At 40.7% G+C, this 26405-nt stretch overlaps 1 protein-coding gene across 3 annotated transcripts in view; it reads left to right on the top strand.

Annotated features, from left to right (window-relative positions):
• adcy7 (adenylate cyclase 7) overlaps window positions 1-26405 on the top strand; it is a 267502-nt gene that overhangs the window by 208814 nt on the left and 32283 nt on the right. For 2 of the 3 annotated variants that reach the window (XM_034186024.1, XM_034186030.1), the window contains 4 exons: window positions 3093-3225; window positions 5307-5495; window positions 14326-14369; window positions 25017-25076. In XM_034186024.1, coding sequence (XP_034041915.1) covers window positions 3093-3225; window positions 5307-5495; window positions 14326-14369; window positions 25017-25076 — 426 coding nt within the window. The remainder of the gene's footprint in view (window positions 1-3092; window positions 3226-5306; window positions 5496-14325; window positions 14370-25016; window positions 25077-26405) is intronic. The other variant, XM_034186034.1, reaches the window with a different exon arrangement.

The raw sequence follows: 26405 nt of genomic DNA on the forward strand, positions 1-26405 counted from the left end.
CAGCTTTATCTATCCATGAAACCAGAGGACACACACCAATTAGCTAAATTGCAGGATTGTCTTACAGACATAAAGACATGGATGACCTCTAATTTCCTGCTTTTAAACTCAGATAAAACTGAAGTTATTGTACTTGGCCCCACAAATCTTAGAAACATGGTGTCTAACCAGATCCTTACTCTGGATGGCATTACCCTGACCTCTAGTAATACTGTGAGAAATCTTGGAGTCATTTTTGATCAGGATATGTCATTCAAAGCGCATATTAAACAAATATGTAGGACTGCTCTTTTGCATTTACGCAATATCTCTAAAATTAGAAAGGCCTTGTCTCAGAGTGATGCTGAAAAAGTAATTCATGCATTTATTTCCTCTAGGCTGGAATGTTGTAATTCATTATTATCAGGTTGTCCTAAAAGTTCCCTGAAAAGCCTTCAGTTAATTCAAAATGCTGCAGCTAGAGTACTAACGGGGACTAGAAGGAGAGAGCATATCTCACCCATATTGGCCTCTCTTCATTGGCTTCCTGTTAATTCTAGAATAGAATTTAAAATTCTTCTTCTTACTTATAAGGTTTTGAATAATCAGGTCCCATCTTATCTTAGGGACCTCATAGTACCATATCACCCCAATAGAGCGCTTCGCTCTCAGACTGCAGGCTTACTTGTAGTTCCTAGGGTTTGTAAGAGTAGAATGGGAGGCAGAGCCATCAGCTTTTAGGCTCCTCTCCTGTCGAACCAGCTCCCAATTCGGATCAGGGAGACAGACACCCTCTCTACTTTTAAGATTAGGCTTAAAACTTTCCTTTTTGCTAAAGCTTATAGTTAGGGCTGGATCAGGTGACCCTGAACCATCCCTTAGTTATGCTGCTATAGACTTAGACTGCTGGTGGGTTCCCATGATGCACTGAGTGTTTCTTTCTCTTTTTGCTCTGTATGCACCACTCTGCATTTAATCATTAGTGATTGATCTCTGCTCCCCTCCACAGCATGTCTTTTTCCTGGTTCTCTCCCTCAGCCCCAACCAGTCCCAGCAGATGACTGCCCCTTCCTGAGCCTGGTTCTGCTGGAGGTTTCTTCCTGTTAAAAGGGAGTTTTTCCTTCCCACTGTCGCCAAGTGCTTGCTCACAGGGGGTCATTTTGACCGTTGGGGTTTTTCTGTAATTATTGTATGACTTTTGCCTTACAATATAAAGCGCCTTGGGGCAACTGTTTGTTGTGGTTTGGCGCTATATAAATAAAATTGATTTGATTTGACTTGATATATGTATATGTGTGTGTATATGTATATGTGTGTGTATATGTATATGTGTATATGCGTGTATATGTATGTGTGTATATGTGTGTATATGTATGTGTATATGTGTGTGTATATGTATGTGTATATGTGTATGTATATGTGTATGTATGTATATATACACTCAACAAAAATATAAACGCAACACTTTTGGTTTTGCTCCCATTTTGTATGAGATGAACTCAAAGATCTAAAACTTTTTCCACATACACAATATCACCATTTCCCTCAAATATTGTTCACAAACCAGTCTAAATCTGTGATAGTGAGCACTTCTCCTTTGCTGAGATAATCCATCCCACCTCACAGGTGTGCCATACCAAGATGCTGATTAGACACCATGATTAGTGCACAGGTGTGCCTTAGACTGTCCACAATAAAAGGCCACTCTGAAAGGTGCAGTTTTGTTTTATTGGGGGGGGATACCAGTCAGTATCTGGTGTGACCACCATTTGCCTCATGCAGTGCAACACATCTCCTTCGCATAGAGTTGATCAGGTTGTCAATTGTGGCCTGTGGAATGTTGGTCCACTCCTCTTCTATGGCTGTGCGAAGTTGTTGGATATTGGCAGGAACTGGTACACGCTGTCGTATACGCCGGTCCAGAGTATCCCAAACATGCTCAATGGGTGACATGTCCGGTGAGTATGCCGGCCATGCAAGAACTGGGACATTTTCAGCTTCCAAGAATTGTGTACAGATCCTTGCAACATGGGGCCGTGCATTATCCTGCTGCAACATGAGGTGATGTTCTTGGATGTATGGCACAACAATGGGCCTCAGGATCTCATCACGGTATCTCTGTGCATTCAAAATGCCATCAATAAAATGCACCTGTGTTCTTCATCCATAACAGACGCCTGCCCATACCATAACCCCACCGCCACCATGGGCCACTCGATGCACAACATTGACATCAGAAAACCACTCACCCACACGACGCCACACACGCTGTCTGCCATCTGCCCTGGACAGTGTGAACCGGGATTCATCCGTGAAGAGAACACCTCTCCAACGTGCCAAATGCCAGCGAATGTGAGCATTTGCCCGCTCAAGTCGGTTACGACGACGAACTGGAGTCAGGTCGAGACCCCGATGAGGACGACGAGCATGCAGATGAGCTTCCCTGAGACGGTTTCTGACAGTTTGTGCAGAAATTCTTTGGTTATGCAAACTGATTGTTTCAGCAGCTGTTGGAGTGGCTGGTCTCAGACGATCTTGGAGGTGAACATGCTGGATGTGGAGGTCCTGGGCTGGTGTGGTTACACGTGGTCTCCGGTTGTGAGGCTGGTTGGATGTACTGCCAAATTCTCTGAAACGCTTTTGGAGATGGCTTATGGTAGAGAAATGAACATTCAATACACGAGCAACAGATCTGGTTGACATTCCTGCTGTCAGCATGCCAATTGCACCCTCCCTCAAATCTTGCGACATCTGTGGCATTGTGCTGTGTGATAAAACTGCACCTTTCAGAGTGGCGTTTTATTGTGGACAGTCTAAGGCACACCTGTGCACTAATCATGGTGTCTAATCAGCATCTTGATATGGCACACCTGTGAGGTGGGATGGATTATCTCAGCAAAGGAGAAGTGCTCACTATCACAGATTTAGACTGGTTTATGAACAATATTTGAGGGAAATGGTGATATTGTGTATGTGGAAAAAGTTTTAGATCTTTGAGTTCATCTCATACAAAATGGGAGCAAAACCAAAAGTGTTGCATTTATATTTTTGTTGAGTGTATATATGAAACAGCTTGTGTTTAATGACATCTGTTCTCTTTTTCACATGGTTAGACGTGTCCACATCACAGAAGCTACACTGAAGCACCTGAACAAGGCGTATGAAGTGGAGGAGGGCAACGGTCACCTCAGGGATCGCTACCTGAAGGAGCTCAGTGTCCAAACGTACCTCGTCATTGATCCCCGGGTGAGTTTATACAGTAAATGACTGCACTTTTGAAGGCAAGGCATAGCATGAGATAAAAGACTAGATGTCTGTTTTGTAGATACTGACCCGAGATTGTTTCCTTTTTGTCAAATACAGTTTTTGCAGATAACAAAATTAAAGTAAGGGTATGCCTCTCTTCCAAATAACAACAATATGATGCATGTCTAGATACATGGGCTATGATACAATTTAGGAATGACACTTTTTATTGTGGAAGAAATGAAATTGGTGTGATTCAATGCTATCTGATATAATTCTTTGTTTATTGTAGACATTCATTTTTCCATGATAGGTTAGAATTAGTTAAAAATTGCATTGCTCAGTTTCAAATCATATATTATGAAAAATCAGGGACCTTCTTCAGGTTTCACTACTCTCCTGCAGCATGTTGGTGTTACCTCTGCTTGCATTTTGTTCACCACTCAGGTCAGCACAACATATAGTGACAGAAAGCACAGAATAGAATGTGTTGAGATGTTCAAAAAGCAACTAAAGACTTTATTTTTTAAACAGGCTTTTCATGGCCAATAATCTTTTAATACTGAGTGTGTATTTTTACTGTATATTTTTATTGTTTTACCTTGTAAAGCGCTTTGTGACCCCTGTCTGTGAAAAGCGCTATATAAATAAAGTTTACTTACTTACTTACTAGAATAGAAGAAGCCCAAAAGAAGAAGCCAAACAAATTCGACACCATGACATTTCGCCACCTAATATTAACTGTGGTGTATCAGCCATTCATGTTATACTGGGATGTTACATGTATTTAATCATGTTATTTTAGATCAGTATATATCTATGGTGGCCAAGTGGTTGGTGCTCTTGGTTTCAGTGCAGAAGGTTCCTGTTTCAAACCCCACCCCTGCGACATTTCTCCATGTAATATGGACTTGTGTCAGGAAGGGCATCCGGAGCCCCTCCTTAGTTGCCCTGGTTGTGTGTTTGGGGTCATTGTCATGCTGGAAGACCCAGCCATGACCCATCTTCAATGCTCTTACTGAGGGAAGGAGGTTGTTTGCCAAAATCTCACAATACATGACCCCATCCATCCTCCCTTCAATACGCTGCAGTCGTCCTGTCCCCTTTGCAGAAGAGCACCCCCAGAGTATGATGTTTCCACCCCCATGCTTCACGATTGGGATGGTTTTCTTGGGGTTGTTCTCATCCTCTAACATGGTAAGTGGAGTTGATTCCAAAAAGCTCTATTCTGGTGTCATCTGACCACATGACCTTCTCCCATGCCTCCTCTGGATCATCCAATAAATTGTGAACTAAATCAGTATTGATGTAGTCATATCTTTTACTTTAAAACCAGTTTCTGATTCATATGTGATTTGTTACATATCTGTTAAATGGCCAAAAATAAGTAACCGAAAGTCTGTGTGTTGTAAATCTTGACATTGCTTATCGGAACAACACTATCTGTCACTACATTATTATCACACACACACATTCATCTTCAACCGCTTATCCAAGATCTGGTTGCGGGGGGCTGGAGCCTATCCCAGCAGTCATAGGGTGTGAGGTGGGGTACACCCTGGACAGGACGCCAGTCTGATGCAGGGCCATATACAGACAAACAAACACATTCACACCCACACGCACACCTACAGACAATTTAAAGTTTCCAATTCACCCAATCTGCATGTCCTTGGATGTGGGAGGAAGCTGGAGCACCGAACCCACGCAAACACGGAGAGAACAAGCAAACGCCACACAGAAAGGCCACAGGTGGGAATCAATTCCATGACCTTCTCACTGTGAGGCAATAGTGCTAACCACTAATCCACTGTGCTGCCCACTACATTATATCTCTCTTAAAAATTCAAACGCACATTCAGTATTTTTTACATTTTCATGAAACCTTAAAGGATATTTTTTAAGCTTTGGCTTAACTATGCAATCATAACTGTACTTCAGATAATTGGCTACATTCAGTGTTATTGAATGTGTGTGTGTGTGTGTGTGTGTGTGTGTGTGTGTGTGTGTGTGTGTGTGTGTGTGTGTGTGTGTGTGTGTGTGTGTGTGTGTGTGTGTGTGTGTGTGTGTGTGTGTGTAAGTCTAAGGACCCATCACTGAACAGTCGCAGCGTGCCTAAACCTCGTGTGAATGATGGTCTGAAGATGCGAGCTTCTGTACGTATGACCCGCTACCTTGAGTCCTGGGGCGCCGTCAAACCTTTTGCTCACCTCCAGAGCCGAGATGGATTCACCACTGAAGCCATGGTCAGTGGTAAGCCGCGCTGGAAGGTATGTTGATTCCTCATTAATTATTTATGTAGAGATTAGTTATTATCAGAACAATATGAGTTCTTCTCACAGAGCACATATTGTAGCAGGTGGTGCAGTTACATCATGTTTGCTAATCAGAACACTCTGCAGTGATGAACAGATGGACTGTCTTCTTGTTAGACTTTGTCTGCAACAGGGGAAACATTTTGTTGCATTTTCTTATCTGTTGAATATTTAAAGGAATGAGCTCATAACTATGTGAGATGAGATGTTTTTAGTTGATCTTCTGATGTAGTGAAACTGCATTAAGTTTAAAAGTAACTTCAGTGTAAGATGGAGGATGCATACATATATATTTATGCTAATCAATACTGCATTACTAATGACGCACTGTGAACCAAACTGATAAATGGCTGAAAATTGATGGATGAACTACACATTGTATAGGTATCATGGTTCACAATATTTTGTCTTTTGTGCCTCCCTTTGGATCTAAAAAGTCAGTCATGCCTAAATTGTGGCCTCTATTACTGAAAAAAGTGCCACGTCTAGCTGTTTCTGTAATGACAGCTTGAGGCTGGTTACAGAAGCAAGTCACTCCCTATTGACCCCCATGTCAAATTGCCCAACTTTACAGCAGAAATAATCATGTTTACAGCCTGGGAAAAAAGCAAACAGATTTGTTCTCCATAGTGAGTTTCTATGCTCATCAGAGCTGTATGGGGGTGAATTTTTGTATAACTCAGTCAAACTATTTTCAGCACAAAGTTGTGAATAATTATGGATATGTTCCATTTGAGTAATAGCAAGTGTGCTGCCAGGATGAGGGCCCTGCTAGCAATGGGCAAGACTGGCCTGCTAGCTGTAGCTTGTTTGGTAAGTGTGAGATTGTGTGTGTTCAGGCTTTATTCATCACTCAGGTCAAACCTTTACCCGTTTGTAAGTTGGTTGGGAGGTCGGTGGAGTTGGGCACTGCCAAGGTGGCTAGAGTTGTCCTATTTGAGTTTCAAACTTGCTCTTCAGAAAATCTATAGGTGACGTGAGTTTCTTGGGCAGTACAAATATAAATTTTATGGTCATGTCCCCATGAAAATAATAAATAAAGATTATGACATTCTAAAAAAAGAAAATAAAAAAATTTAAATGGCATTATCAAAGTATGAGCATTGTTTTTTCTCCTTTCCCCCATGTCTTTAAAAAGACCAATTTGTACATAAATTGTTTCCTTGTAGACAACATACATTTGGCAGTCTTTTGTTTTGGTTGGTTTGCAGAATTAGAAGAATCTTTACATTTACCTACGTAAATCAGCCTCGGTTAACTGTAGTTGCATTCCACAGTCCAGCACATAGTAGCTGGATGCAAGCTGGGGAGAGTGTACAACAAGAGGCACAACCAAGTGCCGGGAATCATGTACAAGATCGTGTACTGCATACAGATTAGAAGTCCCCAAGTCCTGACGGGAGATACCACTAAAGGTGGTTGAGAACTCCATGGCTAAGGTCCTGTGGGACTTCAAATCCCAGACAGACAAGCAGCTGCTGGCCAACCAACCAGACATAGTCATCGTTGACAAGAGAAAGAAGACTGCAGTTGTGATCGATGTGGCAATCCCAGCTGATAGCAACAACAGAAAGAAGGAGCACACGAAAATTGAGAAGTACCAAGGGTTAAAGGAGCAGCTGGAGCAGATGTGGAAGGTAAAGTCCCAAGTAGCCCCAGTGGCAATAGGAGGACTAGGAGCTGTAATCCCCAAATTGGAAGGGTGGCTCCAGCAGATTCCAGGCACAGCGTCAGAGGTCTCTGTTCTCAAGAGTGCAGTCCTAGGAACAGCTAAGATACTGCGCTGAACCATCAAACTCCCAGGCCTCTGATAGAGGACCTGAGGTTGAGCAACATACATACCACCCTTCCCAGAGGGAGTGAGAGGGAAATTTACATATGTATATGTGTATGTATATATGTATGTGTGTATAGAAAGATGTAGATGAAAATGTATATATGTGTGCATTTGTACGTGTGATGCTTGGGAAAAAAAACTACAGTTTTGCCTATCTGCACTACTGTTTCATCTGTGGGCAGACTTGCTATGGCTGTAAATGGTTTAATTGCCAGTCCTGGCAACCCATGAAATGGATGGGATGAACATACTCCCATCCCAGAGTCACAGAACAAAGTTAACAGGCTAACATTGTTGCTGTGTTTTTTTTATGATTCACACAATTTGAATTTGCCATTATAAAAAACACACACAGGAAAAGCATTATGAAAAACAAAACTGTATAATGGTATAATGCAGCAACCACAATGACAACCAAGGATCCAGGAACAACAAAAAATAAATAAAGACAGAAGCACCTAAAACAGCACACACGCGCACACACACACACACACTCGCAGCCTCACAGATTCTCAAGATTCTTATTACAATCCAATTTACCATTTTCAGTACAGTCATGGTAGCACCCAGTGGTGGGCACAGTTCCGATAATCCGATAACAGATAATTATCGAAGATAACGTTTTCATTATCGGATTATCTTTTAAGATAACTTTAAAGACCACCATCAGACTAATTATCTTCCGATGAATTTTTGTCCGATAACTTTTAAACAGATAAACAAAATAAACAAAGCTGAACAGCGACAAGCATTTTTAAAATTAGTTCAGCACCCACCTGTTAAAAGTTTTGTACCAGACGCACAATTATAACCTTTGCAAACAGAAGAAAACTGCTTGTATAAAAAGCATCTCAATCCTCTGCAGACAAAGGAAAAACAGCCCCAAAAAGAAAAAAAAAAACATTTCCTTTAACACCATACTGATATGCTGGCAATATGAGCCAAGTCATCCAGAGGCATACATCTTTAACTTATGGTTCAAATTTTAACCAAACTAATTTTGGACAAGTTATTTAAAATTACTGTCATGTCTGAAGTTGTATAAAGTAAAAATATCAGATATATGTTTTAGTTTTAAAGTAATGTGTTAATTTTTAAGGTTTTGTGAGCACATGCTCTGCCCCGCAGTGCATTATGGGTAGGATGATGTAATCTCAGTACGTCACGACAGGACAAATGCATTTCAGACACTCTGTTCAGGCTCCACGGACAACAGCATTAAACTCTAGTGCCTAAAACTCTCTTGTATTTATTCTCTGCGTTTATAGACGTTGATTTTTTAATTGCGTTTGTTAAATTCCACGCATTTTAAACACAAGGAGTGTTGAGGTTAGTGTGGCGTAGCGCTAATGTTAGCTAAGCTATAAAACTGCTAACACACTAACGGGAATGTCCCACTAGTCCTAGAATCCAGTAGTCCTAGTATTATTTTATGGTGGGCTATATGTTACATTAAGGTAGGTTAAGTAATGTTACAAAATTGTGACAATTACAAAAACCCCATTTTAATTATTGTTAATTACCATTATTTGTTGATTTTCAATTCAACAGATTTATAGGCAGCCATACAATTAAAGGTGATTAATGGTGTATGTCAACAGAATTATGTGATTTATTTATGTAAATTGAACAAAACTGGATCTGTTTTTTTAGCTATTTGAAAGTATTACATTTACAACCCCAATTCCACTGAACTTGGGACATTGTGTGAAACGTAAATAAAAACAGAATACAAAGATTTGCAAATCCTGTTCAACTCATATTCAGTTGAATACACCACAAAGACAAGATATTTAATGTTCAAATTGATAGACTGTATTGTTTTTGTGCATATATTTGCTAATTTTGAAATGGATGCCTGCAGCACATTTCAGAAAAGCTGGGACGGTGGTATATTTACCACCGTGTTACATCACCTTTCCTTCTAACAACACTCAATAAGCGTTTGGCAACTGAGGACACTAATTGTGAGTGGCATGATTGGGTATAAAAGGAGCATCCCCAAAAGGCTCAGCCATTCACAAGGAAAGATGGGGTGAGGATCACCACTTTGAGAACAACTGCGTGAAAAAAAAAATAGTCCAACAGTTTAAGAACAATGTTTCTCAATGTTCAAATGCAAGGAATTTAGGGATTCCATCATCTACAGTCCATAATATAGTCAGAGGATTCAGAGAATCTGGAGAACTTTCTACACGTAAGCAGCAAGGGCGAAAACCAACATTGAATGCCCGTAAACTTCGATCCCTCAGGCGGCATTGCATTAAAAACCGACATCATTGTGTAAAGGATCTTACCGTGTGGGCTCAGGAACACTTCAGAAAACCATTGTCAGTTAACACAGTTTGTCGCTATATCTACAAGTACACGTTAAAACTCTACCATGCAAAGCAAAAGCCATACATGAAAACATCCAGAAACGCTGCTGTCTTCTTGTCAAGCTCATTTGAAATGGACACACTCAAAGTGGAAAAGTGTGCTGTGGTCTGATGAGTTCACATTTTAAATTGTTTTTTGGAAAACAAAAGACAAAAGACAGACAAAAGAGAAAAAAGACCATCCAGATTGTTACCAGCGCTAAGTTCAAAAGCCAGCATCTGTGATGATATCAGGGTGTGTTAGTGCCCATGGCATGGGCTACTTACACATCTGTGATGGCACCATCAATGCTGAAAGGTACATCCAGGTTTTGGAGCAACACATGCTGCCATCCTAGCAACGTCTTTTTCAGGGACATCCCTGCTTGTTTCAGACAATGAAATACAGACAAGACAATGCCAAGCCACATTCTACACGTGTTACAGCAGCGTGGCTTCATAGTAAAAGAGTGTGGGTACTAGACTGGCCTGCCTGCAGTCCAGACCTGTCACCCATTGAAAATGTGTGGTGCATTATGATGCGCACAATACGACAACAGAGACCCCGGACTGTTGAACAACTGAAGTCGTACATCAAGCAAGAATGGGAAATAATTCCACCTACAAAGCTTCAACAGTTAGTGTCCTTAGTTTTGTTAGAAGGAAAGGTGATGTAACACAATGGTAAACATTAGGGATGTGAATCGTACAACAACTCACGATTCGATTCCGATTCTTGGGGTGACGATTCCATTCAGAATTGATTTTCGATTCAAAGAGCTCTGAGAAATAGTTATATTACTTAAAAAATGTTTGTTTAAGAAAATGCAGCTTTACAAGGTTAATCAAGCGAAGATGTAAATTTACTTATCTGCTTTGCTCGTTCGGAGTTGGCTGGCATGTTAGCGAAGTGCTGGTCAGTAGTCGGCAGAGACTGCTGCTCCCCTCTTTTAGCTCCGGGTGATAGCGTAGCATGTGGGCTTGCGGATTTAAAGTGTTTCCGAAGTACTTGACTTTCATTTTGCAGATTCTGCACACTACATAAGTCATGTCAAGCTCCTTCTTACGCAGCAAATAATAAAATCCAAAATGTACCCAAACATTTGCCTTCAGCAAAGACGGAGCTGGCTGAATTAGCTCTTTGTCCGCCATGCTAAGCTACAGCCACTGAACTCTGCAGCGCACGAGTGTTTGAAGCACGCTGGACCACCCCCCCTCGCGGGGACGCTGTAGTACGGAAGCCGTTGCCTGACAAACAGTACACGCAGCGAGTAAGCAAGATTATGTTTAAAAAATGCTTTTTAAAAAATCGATTCTTGGACATTTTGGATCGATTCAGAATCGTAATAAATAAGAATTGCGATTCGGACGTGAATCAGTTTTTTCTGACACCCCTAGTAAACATACCACTGTCCCAGTTTTTTTGAAATGTGTTGAAGGCATCCATTTCAAAATGAGCAAATATTTGCACAAAAACAATAAAGTTTATCAGTTTGAACATTATATATCTTGTCTTTGGGGTGTATTCAATTGAATATAGGTTGAAGAAGATTTGCAAATCATTGTAATCTGTTTTTATTTACATTTTACACCACGTCCCAACTTCGTTGGAATTGGGGTTGTATTTGTGAACCTTAAAATCAGTTTTGAGTTGTAATTTACACCATCAAATAATATAAAGAGGTTAGGACCAGTGGACCCTAGGACTAGTGGACTCTCCCCCACTAACAGTACTAAGATATTAAATAACATGAAAATTTCACTCTATGGAAATACTGGAGCACACACACTTTTTACATGATCCATTAGGATAACAGATGACACAGGCCACATTATTACAGATATTTTTAAGAAAATGCACAGTGGGGAGCCACTCAGCTCATGCTAACATTAGGCCTTTAGTACTGGGTTATGTGATGCTAGCAACTAAAAGATGACATATGGCACAAACCTACCATCCCTGGTTCCCAAGACCAGGCACCTAAGTGGCTCTACCCTTTTTTCTTAAAGATATTTAGGTGTACCTTAGTATACACTAGTAGAGTTCCACCTTAGAATTTAGAATGTATAGTAGAAGATATACCTTACTGAATTTTTATATAAAAGAAGACGTGAATGAATAATTCCACCATAAATCACTGGTTTAAGGCACTCCCTTCGCTCAAGTCATCACCCACAGTCTGCTCTGAGACAAAACTTAATAAAACTTCTGTGGGCTAACCACACTAAAACTACATTTCCTATAATGCAGTTGTGGTTCCCTGTTGAATCACGACAGTTTGTCCCTCTTGCCGCCTCCCTCTTCAGACAAGGGAGGGAATGTTTTATTTCTCAGTAAATATACAGAACAACAAAAGAAATGCAAGCTTTTCTACAAATAGTAGGGAGGAGAGTAATTGTCATTTCGAGTCTACCATGGACATGCAGATTGTAAATGGTGAGTTTTAAGTCATGGAACGTGTTTGCACACAAACACCACCACGGATGCTAGTGAGCACCTGGACAGAATTACAGAGACGTGGCATGTTTGGAGCAATGGTTTGCTGTCAGTAATACTGCGTTTTCATATAACGACAATGACTCATGAATGCCGCGAAGTAAACATTCTTGGCTGCTGGTCATGAATGTGATGATTTGGTGCAGAGGTGTCAGGTGCCCCCAGGAACTGTCGGGGCCTCTTAAGACATGTTAGGATTAATGGCACGTGTCGCTGGAGAATTATTACGAGCCATTACTCACCGTCAAGAGTGTGCGCGCAACAGCACATCATTGCGTTCTGTCACAATCTGTCAGGAATGTTGTGAATTTGGCAAATTATCTCCACACACCCTGCATATTCTTCCTACCGCCAGCTGCTGAACAATTCAGATTGTTCCTCAAAATCCAGATTAATCCACAGCAGAAGAACTTTGTGATTGCATGCTTAGTTGGACTTTGTGCCATGGAGTGTCACGCAAAGGAGGAGGAGACAACGCGCCAGATGTCCAGCTGCACACGGCCCTCCTCTGGCTCAGACTCATTCTCCCAAACATCAGGCACAGCAGCAGGTGGAACACCTGCAGGACCGCGCACTGGAACAAGACTTTTAGCTGACTTGGCATCACTGTCCTTCGGCATATTGCAATAATGAAACTGAATGCGGTGCTGCAGTGTTTAATTGTGCGCACATGAGAGAAGTGATTCATCATGGCGCACAGTGAAATATGATGCCGTGTTACACTTAGTGTCAAAACTTGACAGTTTCCATCTCAATTTGTAACAACACATGACAGAATGGGTTCCAAAAACCATCACAGGAACCACTACGAACACTGTCACGCTCTATTAAGGATCACCACTAATCAAGACGGATCAACACGCTCAGTTGCAATCTCTAAGACATGAGGCAAAATGAGGGTGGTGTGTGACATTTGTGGAAGATTTTTATTTTGACAGCCAGAAATATGCTCCACGAAAATCACAAATATCACGCACCAACATGCACTATTAATAAACCTATTCAGCTGCATTAAGTCACATTAAGAATGTGCCAAGAATGATGCAACTATGACATTTGTAACGTGTCCTGCGACTCCTGCCTATGTGTAAACGCAGCATAACAATTAGGAGTGACAATTTTGTTGGGGTATAAAGGGCCGATAAAAGCAGTTTTTGCCATGCATCATTGAATCTCTTTGTGAATGTGCCAGTGGCATGCTGGATGCTGGTTTGACAGGCTGGAACATTGGCAGACGTTTAAATGTTCGTAAGTTGATTATCAGCCCGTTGAGGAGGTTCCATGACAAGGAGGATGCACGACAGACCCATAGAACACTTATGGGATATTTGTGATTGTTGTGTTTGCGCTTGCATCCTGATAATAAACACTGTTGTCAACTCCAGAATACCTTGAGGGAGGAGTGGCTAGCCATTCTTCAACAAGAAATTCACCATTTAGTGGATTCCACATGCAGAAGATTAGCTGCATTAATTGTAGCACATGGTCCAGAACGTTACCTTTCTGTTTATTGACTTGATAAACTAACTCATAAAGCAATATTAAAACATACTTGCACGCCCTTTGTTGTTGAGTATAGTTGAGTACAATACACAACATGAAACAATAAAATGGAAAAATAAAATAATTAAAACATCAAACATGGCTCTGCACTATTAGGAAAGAGAACGTTTGATAGTTTTAGCACAGTCTTACAGCACTTCCATATGACTGACTTTGTACAAAATTTAACTAACAGTGACCGAACGTTGGGCTGTACTATGACTGTAAAAATAATCTTTCCCCTAAGACTTAAATAACAGACTCTAAATACTTCATTAATTATTTTATCTTCTCCATTTAACACGTATAGAGTTTTTCTCTGATGAATTTGTTGCCAACTTAAAGGCATTATTGTGCATTTAACAGACTATTCACATTTTCATTTTTGATGGGTGGAGGTTAGGGCTACAAATGTCTACATCATCATCATCATTGATGCCTGGGTACATTGCTGGTTACTTTGATTTCACAAATTAAAATGTGGATAAGATGAGTTTTGTGATGTGTTGTCATGTATTCTGAGTGTTTGAATTTGCTCACTCTGTGTTCCAGGACATCCCTCTGCGATCAACCACTGGCTCCAAGATCACTGAGAGGTAAGAACATGTCTGATGCAAGAGATGCAAAATGAACACCACACTGTGAAAGGATGTATGCAAACATATCAAACATTTTGCCAGGTATTCATGAAATTTTATATGGACTAAACTGTTGATTTGACATTTTTATTATAGTAAAATAACACATGTATTGATATTTTATTGTCTTTCCTCTGTTAATTTATTTTTATTTATATGAAGTGTGTGTGTGTGTGTGTGTGTGTGTGTGTGTGTGTGTGTGTGTGTGTGTGTGTGTGTGTGTGTGTGTCAGTATTTTCAGACAATTTCCAAATGAGACTTTATCATATTTGATTTTGTGGTTTACTTTATATAAATATTTTGTTAATGGTCTAATTTATGATGATTATATTACTGACTGTTTAGTGTATTACACTTGAACATGACAATGTAGATGTGTGTAATAAATCAGACGTCTACACATAAATGAATGAATATATAAATAATAATTGCTCACTGATTACATAATATCCTGCATAATGGTGTAATATTAAAATAAAAAATGTTATTTTTGTTGCATTTAAATCTTCTCCCATGTATTTTTAAGCCTGTGCCCAGCCAAAAAGAGACATGTAAAGCTTGCTGAATCATAAAATCAATTACACAGTTGACTGACTTGGATCCATCAAGTGGATAGTGAGGTAACACGAATAGATACTAATTAATGTACTCTATATATTCATACAGAAATCTACACTACATGTGAATCTGTGATTTCACCATTGCATGATCATATTTTTAATGATGATGGTGGACTAATATTTGGAAGTGTTTTGAGGTAATCATCTCAGAAGTGGTGATAATGGCATATGTATTTGAGGGTTAAATTCTCCCTAAAATCAATGTCATGAAACACCTCATTACAATTTATGTTACCAAAGTGCTATGTTAACACACAGGAGTCAACACTGCAGGATAAAAGCACTTGTCAACAAAATAATGTTGCTGGTTAGTGCAGCTGTTCTGCACTGTCGGTCACTTCTGCAGAGTGCTGAGCCTTTTGAAGAGAACTTCCATTAGCTTCAAGAAGTACATAGACTGTATGATTATGGCTAAAGTATAATGGATAATTCTCCTGCCTGTCTGGCACAGGCAGTAAGTGTATGGACAAATATTTAAAGTGCACTGAATGATTAATAAGCAGGACTCACCTACACAAAAAGTGTGGGCTGGAGTAATGTACTTTTATTTATTTTTTTTTTTCCAGGAGATAAGTGTGGCCCTAAAAGCAGTGCCAATCCCTTTCACCCTGTTTGATGAAGTTTGCTTTATCTTAGATATTTCATTCATGTGTTCAGTGGATTGCAGCAGATGCTGCTTGAGTGTACTGTGGTGCAAACTAGGGACGGGATGACTAGTCTTAATAGTCAACTGCGACTAGCTAACATCCAACTGTTCAACTATTTTTTATTTGTCGACTAGTTCAAAGGCATTTATTAAGTTCATTTAACCCTTAAAAGAATAGGCCTGCTGGAGCTGCCACCACTCCCTTGACTCTGTGAAGAAAGTGTGTGAACCTTGGCAGTGAATCATTCAGCTCATACAGGTAGTCTGTGCCTAATAAAAGAATGCAGGTATTGTCTTCATGCTAATGCTGTTTTCTTTTTTGTATTTGTGATTTTGTGCTTATATTTAATGTCACATTTGAGTTTCACCATGAGGATTCAAAATTGCCTTAATTCATTCAATGTCAATTTTTGTCCTTGACTAGCCGATGACTAATGGTACCCGACTAGGCGACTAATGATTTTCATTCGTTGACCCAACCCTAGTGCAAACCCACTCAAACGTGATGACATCATATGTCAGATTGATTGTTCTGTGGGTAAAGTTGGAAGTAGTGAGCCCATATTTTGCAATACTGAACGAATAAGTTGATTAATTTGGTGTTTAGTCAAGAAAAAGTAATCAAGTATAGTGATAGTTGTTTAACAGCTTGAATTTTATTGATCACAAAGAACATGTTTTTTGGCTTGTTCCAGGTTAGTTTTTAAACCATGCTGTACAAAGGTTTTATGTACATTTAAATATTTAGAAATACTACAACCCCAAATCCTAAAAAGTTGGGAGAGTATTTCATTGCAAACCGTATGAACCCAAAGATATTTCATGTTCTGTGTGGCCACTTTCATTTAATTTGTTAATATACGAGGTCTGTTAGAAAAGTATCCGACCTTTTTATTTTTTTGCAAAAACCATATGGATTTGAAACACGTGTGATTGCATCAGCCAAGCTTGAACCTTCGTGCGCATGCGTGAGTTTTGTCATTCGCCTGTGAGCAGGCTTTGTGTGAGCAGTGGTCCACCCCTCTCGTCGGATTTTTATTGCGAATAAATCTCTGAACGATTTGGAGCTTTGCTGCATCAATTTTTTCCAGAAACTGTGAGAGACCTCCAGGTGGTAACCATTCGGAAAATTCAAATGGCTTTGAGGGGCGATTTTATGGGGATTACACAGATTAAGGAGTGCTCCAGCCAGTTTAAAGACCGCCCACAGCTGCTGAGAGCGCGCTGCGCTCTGAGCGCCGATCGACAGGCTGAAACAACCAGATCATTTCCAACGTGAAGGCTTTGTTGATCCGGTACGTCATCTGACTTACACAAAAATGGCAGGAGACGTGGACATCAGTACTTTTTCGGCACATTCCACGGTTACAGGAGTTTTTTTCATGGAAAGAAAAGCGTACGGATGCGCCACCGTGCCGCTCATGGCGCGGCACAAAACCACCTCCGTGTTGGTCTCACAGGACGGCTTTGAGATGGCTTTCAGATGGCTGTCGGTGGGTTTTCAGTCGTGTGACTAACCGAGAAATTGTGGATGAGCCTGGACATGCCAGAACATGTCCTGTGAGGCTTCATCACGGCGTTGCTTTGCGTAATGCGGCACCACCGCAACGCGCGGAATTAGTCTGCTCCTCTTTCCATCACAAAAACTCCTGTAACAGTGGAATGTGCCGTTCATTTCCAAACTGGACGCTGTGTTTTATCCGGGATGTCCTCTGACTAGCACAGGAATTGCGGAAGATGTGGACATCAGCACTTTTTCGGCACATTGAGACAGACGTGCGGAGGAATTCGTCCATCCGTCCACTTTTCTTTCCATGAAAAAAACTCCTGTAACAGTGGAATGTGCTGAAAAAGTACTGATGTCCACGTCTCCTGCCATTTTTGTGTAAGTCAGATGACGTCCCGGATCAACAAAGCCTTCACGTTGGAAATGATCTGGTTGTTTCAGCGGGGTTTGAGCCTGTCGATCAGAGCACAGCGCGCTCTCAGCAGCTGTGGGTGGTCTTTAAACCAGCTGGAGCACTCCTTAATCTGTGTAATCCCCATAAAATCATCCCTCAAAGCCATTTGAATTTTCCGAATGGTTACCACCAGGAGGTCTCTCACAGTTTCTGGAAAAAATTGATGCAGCAAAGCTCCAAATCGTTCAGACATTTATTCGCAATAAAAATCCGACGAGAGGGGTGGACCACTGCTCACACAAAGCCTGCTCACAGGCGAATGACACAACCGAGAGGCGTGAAAAAACTCACGCATGCGCACGAAGGTTCAAGCTTGGCTGATGCAATCACACGTGATTCAAATCCATATGGTTTTTGAAAAAAATAAAAAGGTCGGATACTTCCTCGTACATCCATTGCTGAATTTCAGGCCTAGTACACGTTTCAAAAAGGTTGAGACAGGTGATGTCAACAGATGATTTGGTACAAAAGCAGTATTCACAAATGGCTGAGTCTTTATGGAGCAAAATGGGCATAGCTCCAGTTTGTCAACAAATGCATAACAAAATTATTGAAGTGTTTAAAACAGTGGAGCACATTCACTGATATAGGCCTCAGCAAATGTATTGGAAAAGTAAGGCCAGTTCCTTTGTTTTTATGTTCACTGAAGACATTTGGGTTTAAGATCAAAAGATGAATATGAGACAAGTGGTCAGAATTTCAGCTTTTATATCCTGGTATTTACATCTAGATATCTTGAACGAATCAGGATTTAACACTCCTTATTTGCACCCACATGTTTTTCAAGTGAGCAAAACTATTGGAACATGTGATTGACAGGTGTTGCTTGTCCGGGTGTTACCTTTTAGGTTGATTGTTTAAACATTAAATGGCTTTTGGTTTTTAACCTATAAAGACTGCATTCCTTGTTAAAGGATAAATCAACATAAAGATCAGAGAGAAGCAATGGGAGTCTATAGGAGAAAAGCAATCCATTTTGACATTGAGAAAAGAAGGAAAATTGATAAGAGCCATTGAACCAACATTGGGCATAGCCAACATGACAATTTGGAATGTCCTTCAAAAGAAAGAAACTACTGGTGTACTGAGCAACAGAAACTGAACATGATGGCCAAGGAAAACAATAGCAGATGATGACAGAAATATTGTGAGAGCTGTAAAGAAAACCCCCAAAGCATCAGTAAGTGACATTACCAACCACCTCCACAGTGAAGGTATCACTGTTCAAAGAAGACCCCAAGAGCACAAATATAGAGGCCATACCATATATGCAAACCACTCATTAGCAGTAAGAATCAGAAGGCCAGATTAGAATTTTCAAAGAAGTACAGAGATGAGCCACAAAAGTTCTGGAACACAATCTTAAGGCCCCATCACATTTAGCGCGAATGAGCAGGAATCAAGCTGTATTAGCCAGAATAGGGGAAAAACTTCAAAATGCAATTAGAAATGACAGACATTCGGACAGCCATGTGTACGAATGCTGTTGGACTACTTAGAATGTGGGCGGATCCCACCTCGACCGATTTTGTGCACATCCTGTGTGTATGCTTACAAATGCAGATCAACTCTGGGTGGAACACAATATGAATACCCAGAATGCTGTCAGAATGCAGTAAGAATAACAAGAATGCACTCAAATGCCATGCGGGTGCAGTCCGATTGCCACCAGAAGTCTGGGTGGAAGGCAAGCAAGGGGAGGGGCGTGGCAGAGCGAGTGCTGTGGTCCGCTATCTGTTGAAGACATGCCATGTCTTCCTGCTGAATGTCAGTGTTGGGAAGGTGTCGTAACACGGACCCACAACAGGGGGCGCAAATGAACGGACAATGGATAAGAAAAGGAGTAACAATTTAATGTTGTGAAGGCACACAATGGAATACAGACAGAAAAATACTGGATGCCAATTGTACACAAGAGGACTGTGGGCAGGCTCGAAGATAGGAGACCTCTGATGATCGAAGAGCCGGGGCCCACACCGCTTCCACCACCAACGGCCTGAAGAACACCGGAGCCGCCAAGTCCTGAGTCCCCAGGTGGTCTCTGTCCTCCGTTGTCGGCCCTGGTGCTGCTGCCAGACAAGAAACAGATGACGGTGAGTGTGAGTCCTCACACCCAGCAACCTTTACACACGATTCCTCCGGGAGGGAAAACCTCCACCTCCAGATACGTATCACTCGTGCAGCTCCTGTTTGTCCCTCTTCTGGATGGAGTGAGAGACGAAGACCGTCGTCTTCTCACTATCCGCCAATCCAATCTCCAAGCAGGCTTTACAGGTATATGGCTGCACACAGATCACAATTTGAAAAACACTGAATAACAACAGCAGAGAAGAATTACCTCTAGTGGTAGATGATTTCTCGGCGAGGAGGTTGTAATCTGCTTCTTATGTGGTGGTTGATGAGAGACAGCTGGTGTGGTTGACAAGTGACAGCTGTCACTTCCAATGGCTCCGGCGCCCTCTCATGCTTGAAGCCCGCACTCCAAGCAGGGCGCCGACTGGTGGTGGTGGGCCAGCAGTACCTCCTCTTCAGCGGCCCACACAACAGTCAGATCATATCCAACCTATGAACTCTGAACATGTAAACCAGGTTTCTCGGACGATCACATAACTGTAGTGCATGTAACCTCCTGTGTTCACAGTATTATGGTCATCAGAACACCAACGTGCACACCCACAAACATTATTACCACTACGGCCACCGGTAATAGCCACCAGTCCATGGTGTATCACAGTAAACCCATAATCAGGGGACCCTGGACGACATATATCAGTACAAATATTGAATGACATGCGTGTTCCAGAGGGGAGATGAGGCAGGTCCTGACAGTAAAGCATTACAAAGCAGCTGCACACGCTCTCTCTCTCTTCCTCCCTCCCTCTTGTGCTCTCTCTCGTACTCTCTCCAGGAAATCAGCTCTGTAGTGGACAGCGGAGCACAGTCATCAGATGATCCAGCCTCACGCACGCGCAGAGGGATGATCGGATGATTCAACCTCACGCCTTTCCCCTTTCCTGGATTAGGTCCATGAAATGACCACACCGTGGTTCACACATGTGTCCTGTCAATCAGTTAACATGACCTACTGTCTGGACTTTGCAATCATGTGTCCTGAGCCCTGACATGCAGCACGGTGTCCCACTGTCTGGCTGGATGGTACGTGTTGTGCTGCTGGACAGCACAGGGATTTTATCACATGCTACAGCCTGGCTGTTGCTTGCCCTGCATTGTGAGATGCATCTGGAGCCGTTCCAAAGGTGACTTTCTGTTTTGTTTGTATTGCAATGGCTTGGCAATACAGTTGGAACGCCATTCCTCCTAAAGTGTTTCGATGATGTACATGTCATAATATGTGTATTACAGTTATGACATGCCGTTCAGCTGTGCTGTGCCGTGCCGGGCCTCTGATACGCATTGACTTGGCGTGGGCCAGCATTGCGGTGCATCTGCTTGAGGTGTTACACCTATGATGATCATATTATTTCACCTACATTATCTAACCCATGGAGGGAATGACAATGTATCTGTAATATAAGGTTTATTATGGATATAACACCCTGGTCAGTAGTGCGAGCTCGCAGGGAAACACTGTGCTTTCGGCTTGATTGCACAATGTTCACGTCTAGTTCATAAGATGAATGGGTGCCACAAACATTGCATATAACAATATTTCCTTTACACATCCCAAACGGGATATAGTGGGGGTGCACATACGGCTCATCCATGGCACAATCAGGACATGCTGGCAGGATCTGACTTGCCTGACCATGGCAAATGTCTCTCGGGCGCGATAAAACTGTTCCGAATGCTGTTTTAACGCCGTAAGAATATTTAGAACACAGTCAGATTGTGGTCAGATGGCACTTCAACTGTTGTTCAGTATATTTCCACTTTGACTCCACTACAGTTGTTTTGAATATGGGCAAAACATTTCGGGGCGGCTGTACAACTGTGCCAGACTGTTTAGACTACGTAGAGAATTGCTGTCCGACGGTTGCGAATGCACCTCAACACTTTCCGAATGTGGGTCAAAATTTCATTCGGAAGGCATTTGGGCTCATTCTCCCTCTAGTGTGATGGGAGTATTATGGACTGATGAGACCAATATTAATCTGTACCAAAGTGATGGAAATGCCAACATGTGGAGAAAGAAAGGAACTGCTTATGATCCAAAACATACACGCTTATCTGTGAAGCATGGTGGTGGTAATGTCATGGCGTGGGCTTGCATGGCTGCTTCTGGAACAGGCTCATTAATATTTATTGATGATGTAACTGATGATGATGGTAATTCAGAAGTGTACAGAAACACTTTGTCTGCCAATTTACAGATAAATGCATCCAAACTAATCGGGAGGAAGCACGACAGTGACCCAAAGCACGCTGCCAATAAAACAAAGGACTTCATCAGGGGAAAAAGTGGAGGGTTTTACACTGGCCAAGTCAATCACCTGACCTTAACCCTACAGAGAATGCATTTCACCTCCTGAAGAGGAGACTGAAGGGAGAACCCCCCAAAACAAATGGGAATTGAAAGAAGCTGTGGTAAAAGCCTGGAATAGCATCACAAATGAAGAATGCAACAGTTTGGTGATGGCCATGGATCGCAGGCTTGAGGCAGTTTTTGCAAACAAGGGTTGCAAGCCAGCAAATATTAAATACTATTTACTTTAAGATTACTTTTTCCCTTTACTTTTGCTCACCTAAAATGTTGTGGTCTGATACAAAAGGTGATATACCCACATCTAAATGTAAATTCCAGGAAATAAAATCTGAAATTCTGAACTTTTGTCTCATTCATCTTTTGATCTTAAACCCAAATGTCTATAGTGAACAACAACAACAAAGGAACTGGATTTGTTGTTCCAATACTTTTGGAGAGGACTGTATGTGTGTAGAAATGTTCTTAGTCTCTGCAAGTGAGTGTGCAAAATCACAATTAGTGCTTACCAGCCAGTTTTGTTCTCACCATCTTGGACGTTTGTGAAGCAGAATCATTCTGAACTGACAGGCACTTGTCCGTGAGCTGCATTCTCCAAACTGCCACACCTCTATTTCTCTATACAAGGACATCCGATTAGTGTGCCATGAGGGGTAACGTGAAAGAAGTTGATTTATGAATAAGATGTGGCTTCAAAAGGTGAAAAAACTGAATTTTACAACAGCAGACATTGAAATAATTGTGTCAGAGGCTAGGCCTTAAAACACACTTTTCTGTAACATGTCCTCAGCAATGATAATGTGGTAAAAAAGAAGCCTGAGCCTGCAATAGCTGGCATGGTCAGTGCTGAATGCTCTGTTCCCTGAGGTTCAAACACTTTTGACATAAAAGTTGCTGCCAAAAAAAAAAAAAAAAAAAAAAATCACAGGCCAAAATAAAAATGAAAAGTCAGTGGTACACTGAAAAGTCTTGTTGAAAGTTTTTTTTTTTTTTTTTTTGGTGTTTTTGCTCTTTTACTTTCAGGTTTCATGGCTGATTCATGTTACAGTGTTAAATCCTAAAAAATCCTAAAAAATTATCAGTTTTGCTCTATGACTGTCATTAGTTTGGGCAGTCTCCTATCTTGCAGATTTTGCCACCAGATCGCCTGACATCAATTAAAACAAGGGCAAAAGTTGAACTGATATACAGCCGATTACAAGAAGGTCTTTTTTTTTTTGGTCTTTTTGCTGTATTACTTTTGGCTTTTACCACCAGGTGGATTCAAGTCATATTCCATACACGGTAAAATCGCCAGTGTTTACACTGGCGATTTTACTGTGTATATAAATCATATACTGTGTATATAAATCATTATATATCTGTGTATATAAATCATTTAAAATTGGCTTCTTCGATTTGTCTTTCATCACTTTTACTTCCAGTATTCACCCATCTGGACTGCTATCAGAAATTGCAGAAATTGAGTAACTTTATAACAAAAGTTTCCACATAATGTTACAATGTGCAATAAAATTATCTTAAAAAAAAATCTGGTCAAACATTATCATAACGCACATCTGTATCAAACAGATTTGTTTTGATTTTACATAACTGCAACTGGTGCAAATACAAGGTCAATGTATATTTATTCTGCACTTAGAGTTTATATAAATGGGAGAAAAAGTATCAAGATCATAATGTTTCATAGTGTTTTGTGAGAAATTTATCATACTGCATTCAGTCCCACATCTGCAAAGTGCATGCACTGCAATATTTGAAGCCAGGCAGTGTGAATGGTGTACATCCAGTGTTGGATTATGTTTATCTTTTATTTAATTTCAATGCATTTTATGTATATCAGAAACAATTAATTTAATTGACTCCTCACTGCAGTCATTAGTTTCCAAGACATACTGTGTTGATTGCTACATTTGTACCTGTTTTTCCACTTAGCAGCTTTACACCTGGAGGAGAACTCAGCATGACAAATTCATGTCAATATGAGCATTGTCAGTGAATGAACACATATCATTTGTGTGAGATTTACTGCATTTTGTATCACCAGTTATCCATCTTCATGATGAAGTGGTATAGAGGAGGATTTTCTTAAAAAGAAGACCTGAAAGTTTAGCTACAAATTGCCAGAAGGTACATCTGAGATGCAAGCCTGGATTTGATCTGTTTTGGTAAAAGAAAATCCTTCTCTGTTCTACTCCACTATGAAGCTAAGAGTAGTGATGCAAAATGCAAAGCTTGCACTGTGCACAATTTCTCCAATAACAGCCACATAAGCCCATAACTTCTCCTGGGTTGTCTGGGTGTCTTGGTTGCTTTCCTCACTCTTCTCCTTCTTGCACAGTCACTCAGTTTTTGATAACTGTCTACTCCATGCAGATTTACCATAAAGTACCATACTGTTTGTATTTCTTTGTAATTAATGTAAATAAAGTCCAAGACATATTCAGTGGCAGCTTTACCATCAAAGAGCCTCGTCCAAAACTGCCAAAAAAGACTACAAGCTGTCGATGATGTTAAATGCACAGTATTAAGAACAGGGGTATGTAAACTTTGGATCAGGGTCATTTGGGTAGTTCTCTTGTCATTTTGATTTAAAAAGAGCAAACACAGTTGTTTGACAATAAATGGCTTCACCTAACCACTAACCATGAGTGGAAAAAAAGCTTTTGTGTTGTCATTCATATTCTCTTAAAAATGGCCAAAAAACCAAAAATTCTGCCAGGGTATGTACACTTTTAAGCACAAGTGTGTGTGTGTGTGTGTGTGTGTGTGTGTGTGTGTGTGTGTGTATATATATATATATATATATACACACACACAATATATACAAATTTAGTTGTTTTTGATACATTTTTGCATTCAGTGTCCTTTACTGTTTAGTTTCTTATTGGTCTATTGTGATGAATGTGTTCTTGTCTTGCTGTTGGGCCCTGGCAGCTTTGATGAGTCTCTAGAAGAGCCTTTCTCCTTGCCCACACATCCATTCAGCAACTATAAGTGAGTGGGGCCTCCAGGGCCTACAGGGTCTTCATTCCATTGCTGCAGTAGTTCTCAGCTTACCACTCAAGGCACCCAAAATTGACGACTGCAAATTGACGACTGCCTACTCGTGGTTGCTTACAATATTTGTTTCAAAAGATGACCTTTCACACTGAAAACAACTCTTCCTATATCTCTCTCATTGTAGCAGATCCCAAAGTTTGTGTTTGAGTAGTTACAGGTTCATGTCCATCCTCAGCGATGAACTCACTACATGATTCAAATATTGTCGGTTTATGAGTTCAGCACTGATGCCCAGTAATCAATTGTTCAATTATTTACTCAGATTTTGATGAAATAGTTAAATTATTTGAATTATATTTATAAGAATGATTAAAAACAAGTAACACCATGTTGTCAATTCCAGTGTCTAGTCATGAAAGGAATGCTTCAACCTGGGTGCTCTTTAAAGATGTTTTTGGGTTAAATTTTTCACTTGGGCAAAATCTATAAACAATACGGTATTGATCTGTCACGGGATAAATAATTATACAATACAAGTCTGTGGGGCAAGCTTAAAATCCTCACAGTAAACCACTTCTTGCCACCACTGAATAGGCAAAAATGCTATTAGAGGTTTGTGGTAGTGTGGAGATCCGTTGGGAGGTAAATGTGTTCATAATTGTTAAAAGTTTTGAAATGACTGATTATACCATCGTGACTTACTTTAACCTTCATTTTTTTTTTTTTTTTTTGGTGAAGCCATTCTGCACTAAGTCTGTACAAGTCAGTTGTTGATTAGGTGTTTGTTCCCTTTGTAAGCAATAGAACGAGACCCTCGCCAATGGTTTATTTATACGGCTGTAGCGGTGAGTCGCATCCTGAATGAAAAGAAGGTTAAAGTAAGTCGATGGCTAAATAACCTGTTTTAAAAAGTAGCCATTCTTTCAATAGGCATCCTCCCCGTGCTGCCAGACACTTGTGATATTTTTGCATATTCACTGGTGACAAGAAGTTGTTTATTGTGAGGTTTTTAGCTTGCCCCATAGGCTTGCATTGTATAACTGTTGATATCATGGTGGCCTTGGCAGTCTAACTCACTAGTGGACTGATTATTGTTTTAGTGCGGAGTGAAAAATTTAACCCCAAAACATCTTTAAATAGGACCCAATTTAAAAAAAAAAAAAAAAATCCCTGTGTTCCTCTTAAAATCTCACAATTCTTCATCATGTTGAACTGATCTCCAGGCTGAGAACTACTGCATTGGTGGAAAACCTTGTTGTTCTGGCACTAACATTAGCTGTGGTACTACTGTTCATTTTACTGCTATGTTGTCTTTGTAACAAG

This window comes from Thalassophryne amazonica, chromosome 2, assembly GCF_902500255.1.
Source record: "Thalassophryne amazonica chromosome 2, fThaAma1.1, whole genome shotgun sequence".
Classification (NCBI taxonomy): Eukaryota; Metazoa; Chordata; class Actinopteri; order Batrachoidiformes; family Batrachoididae; genus Thalassophryne; species Thalassophryne amazonica.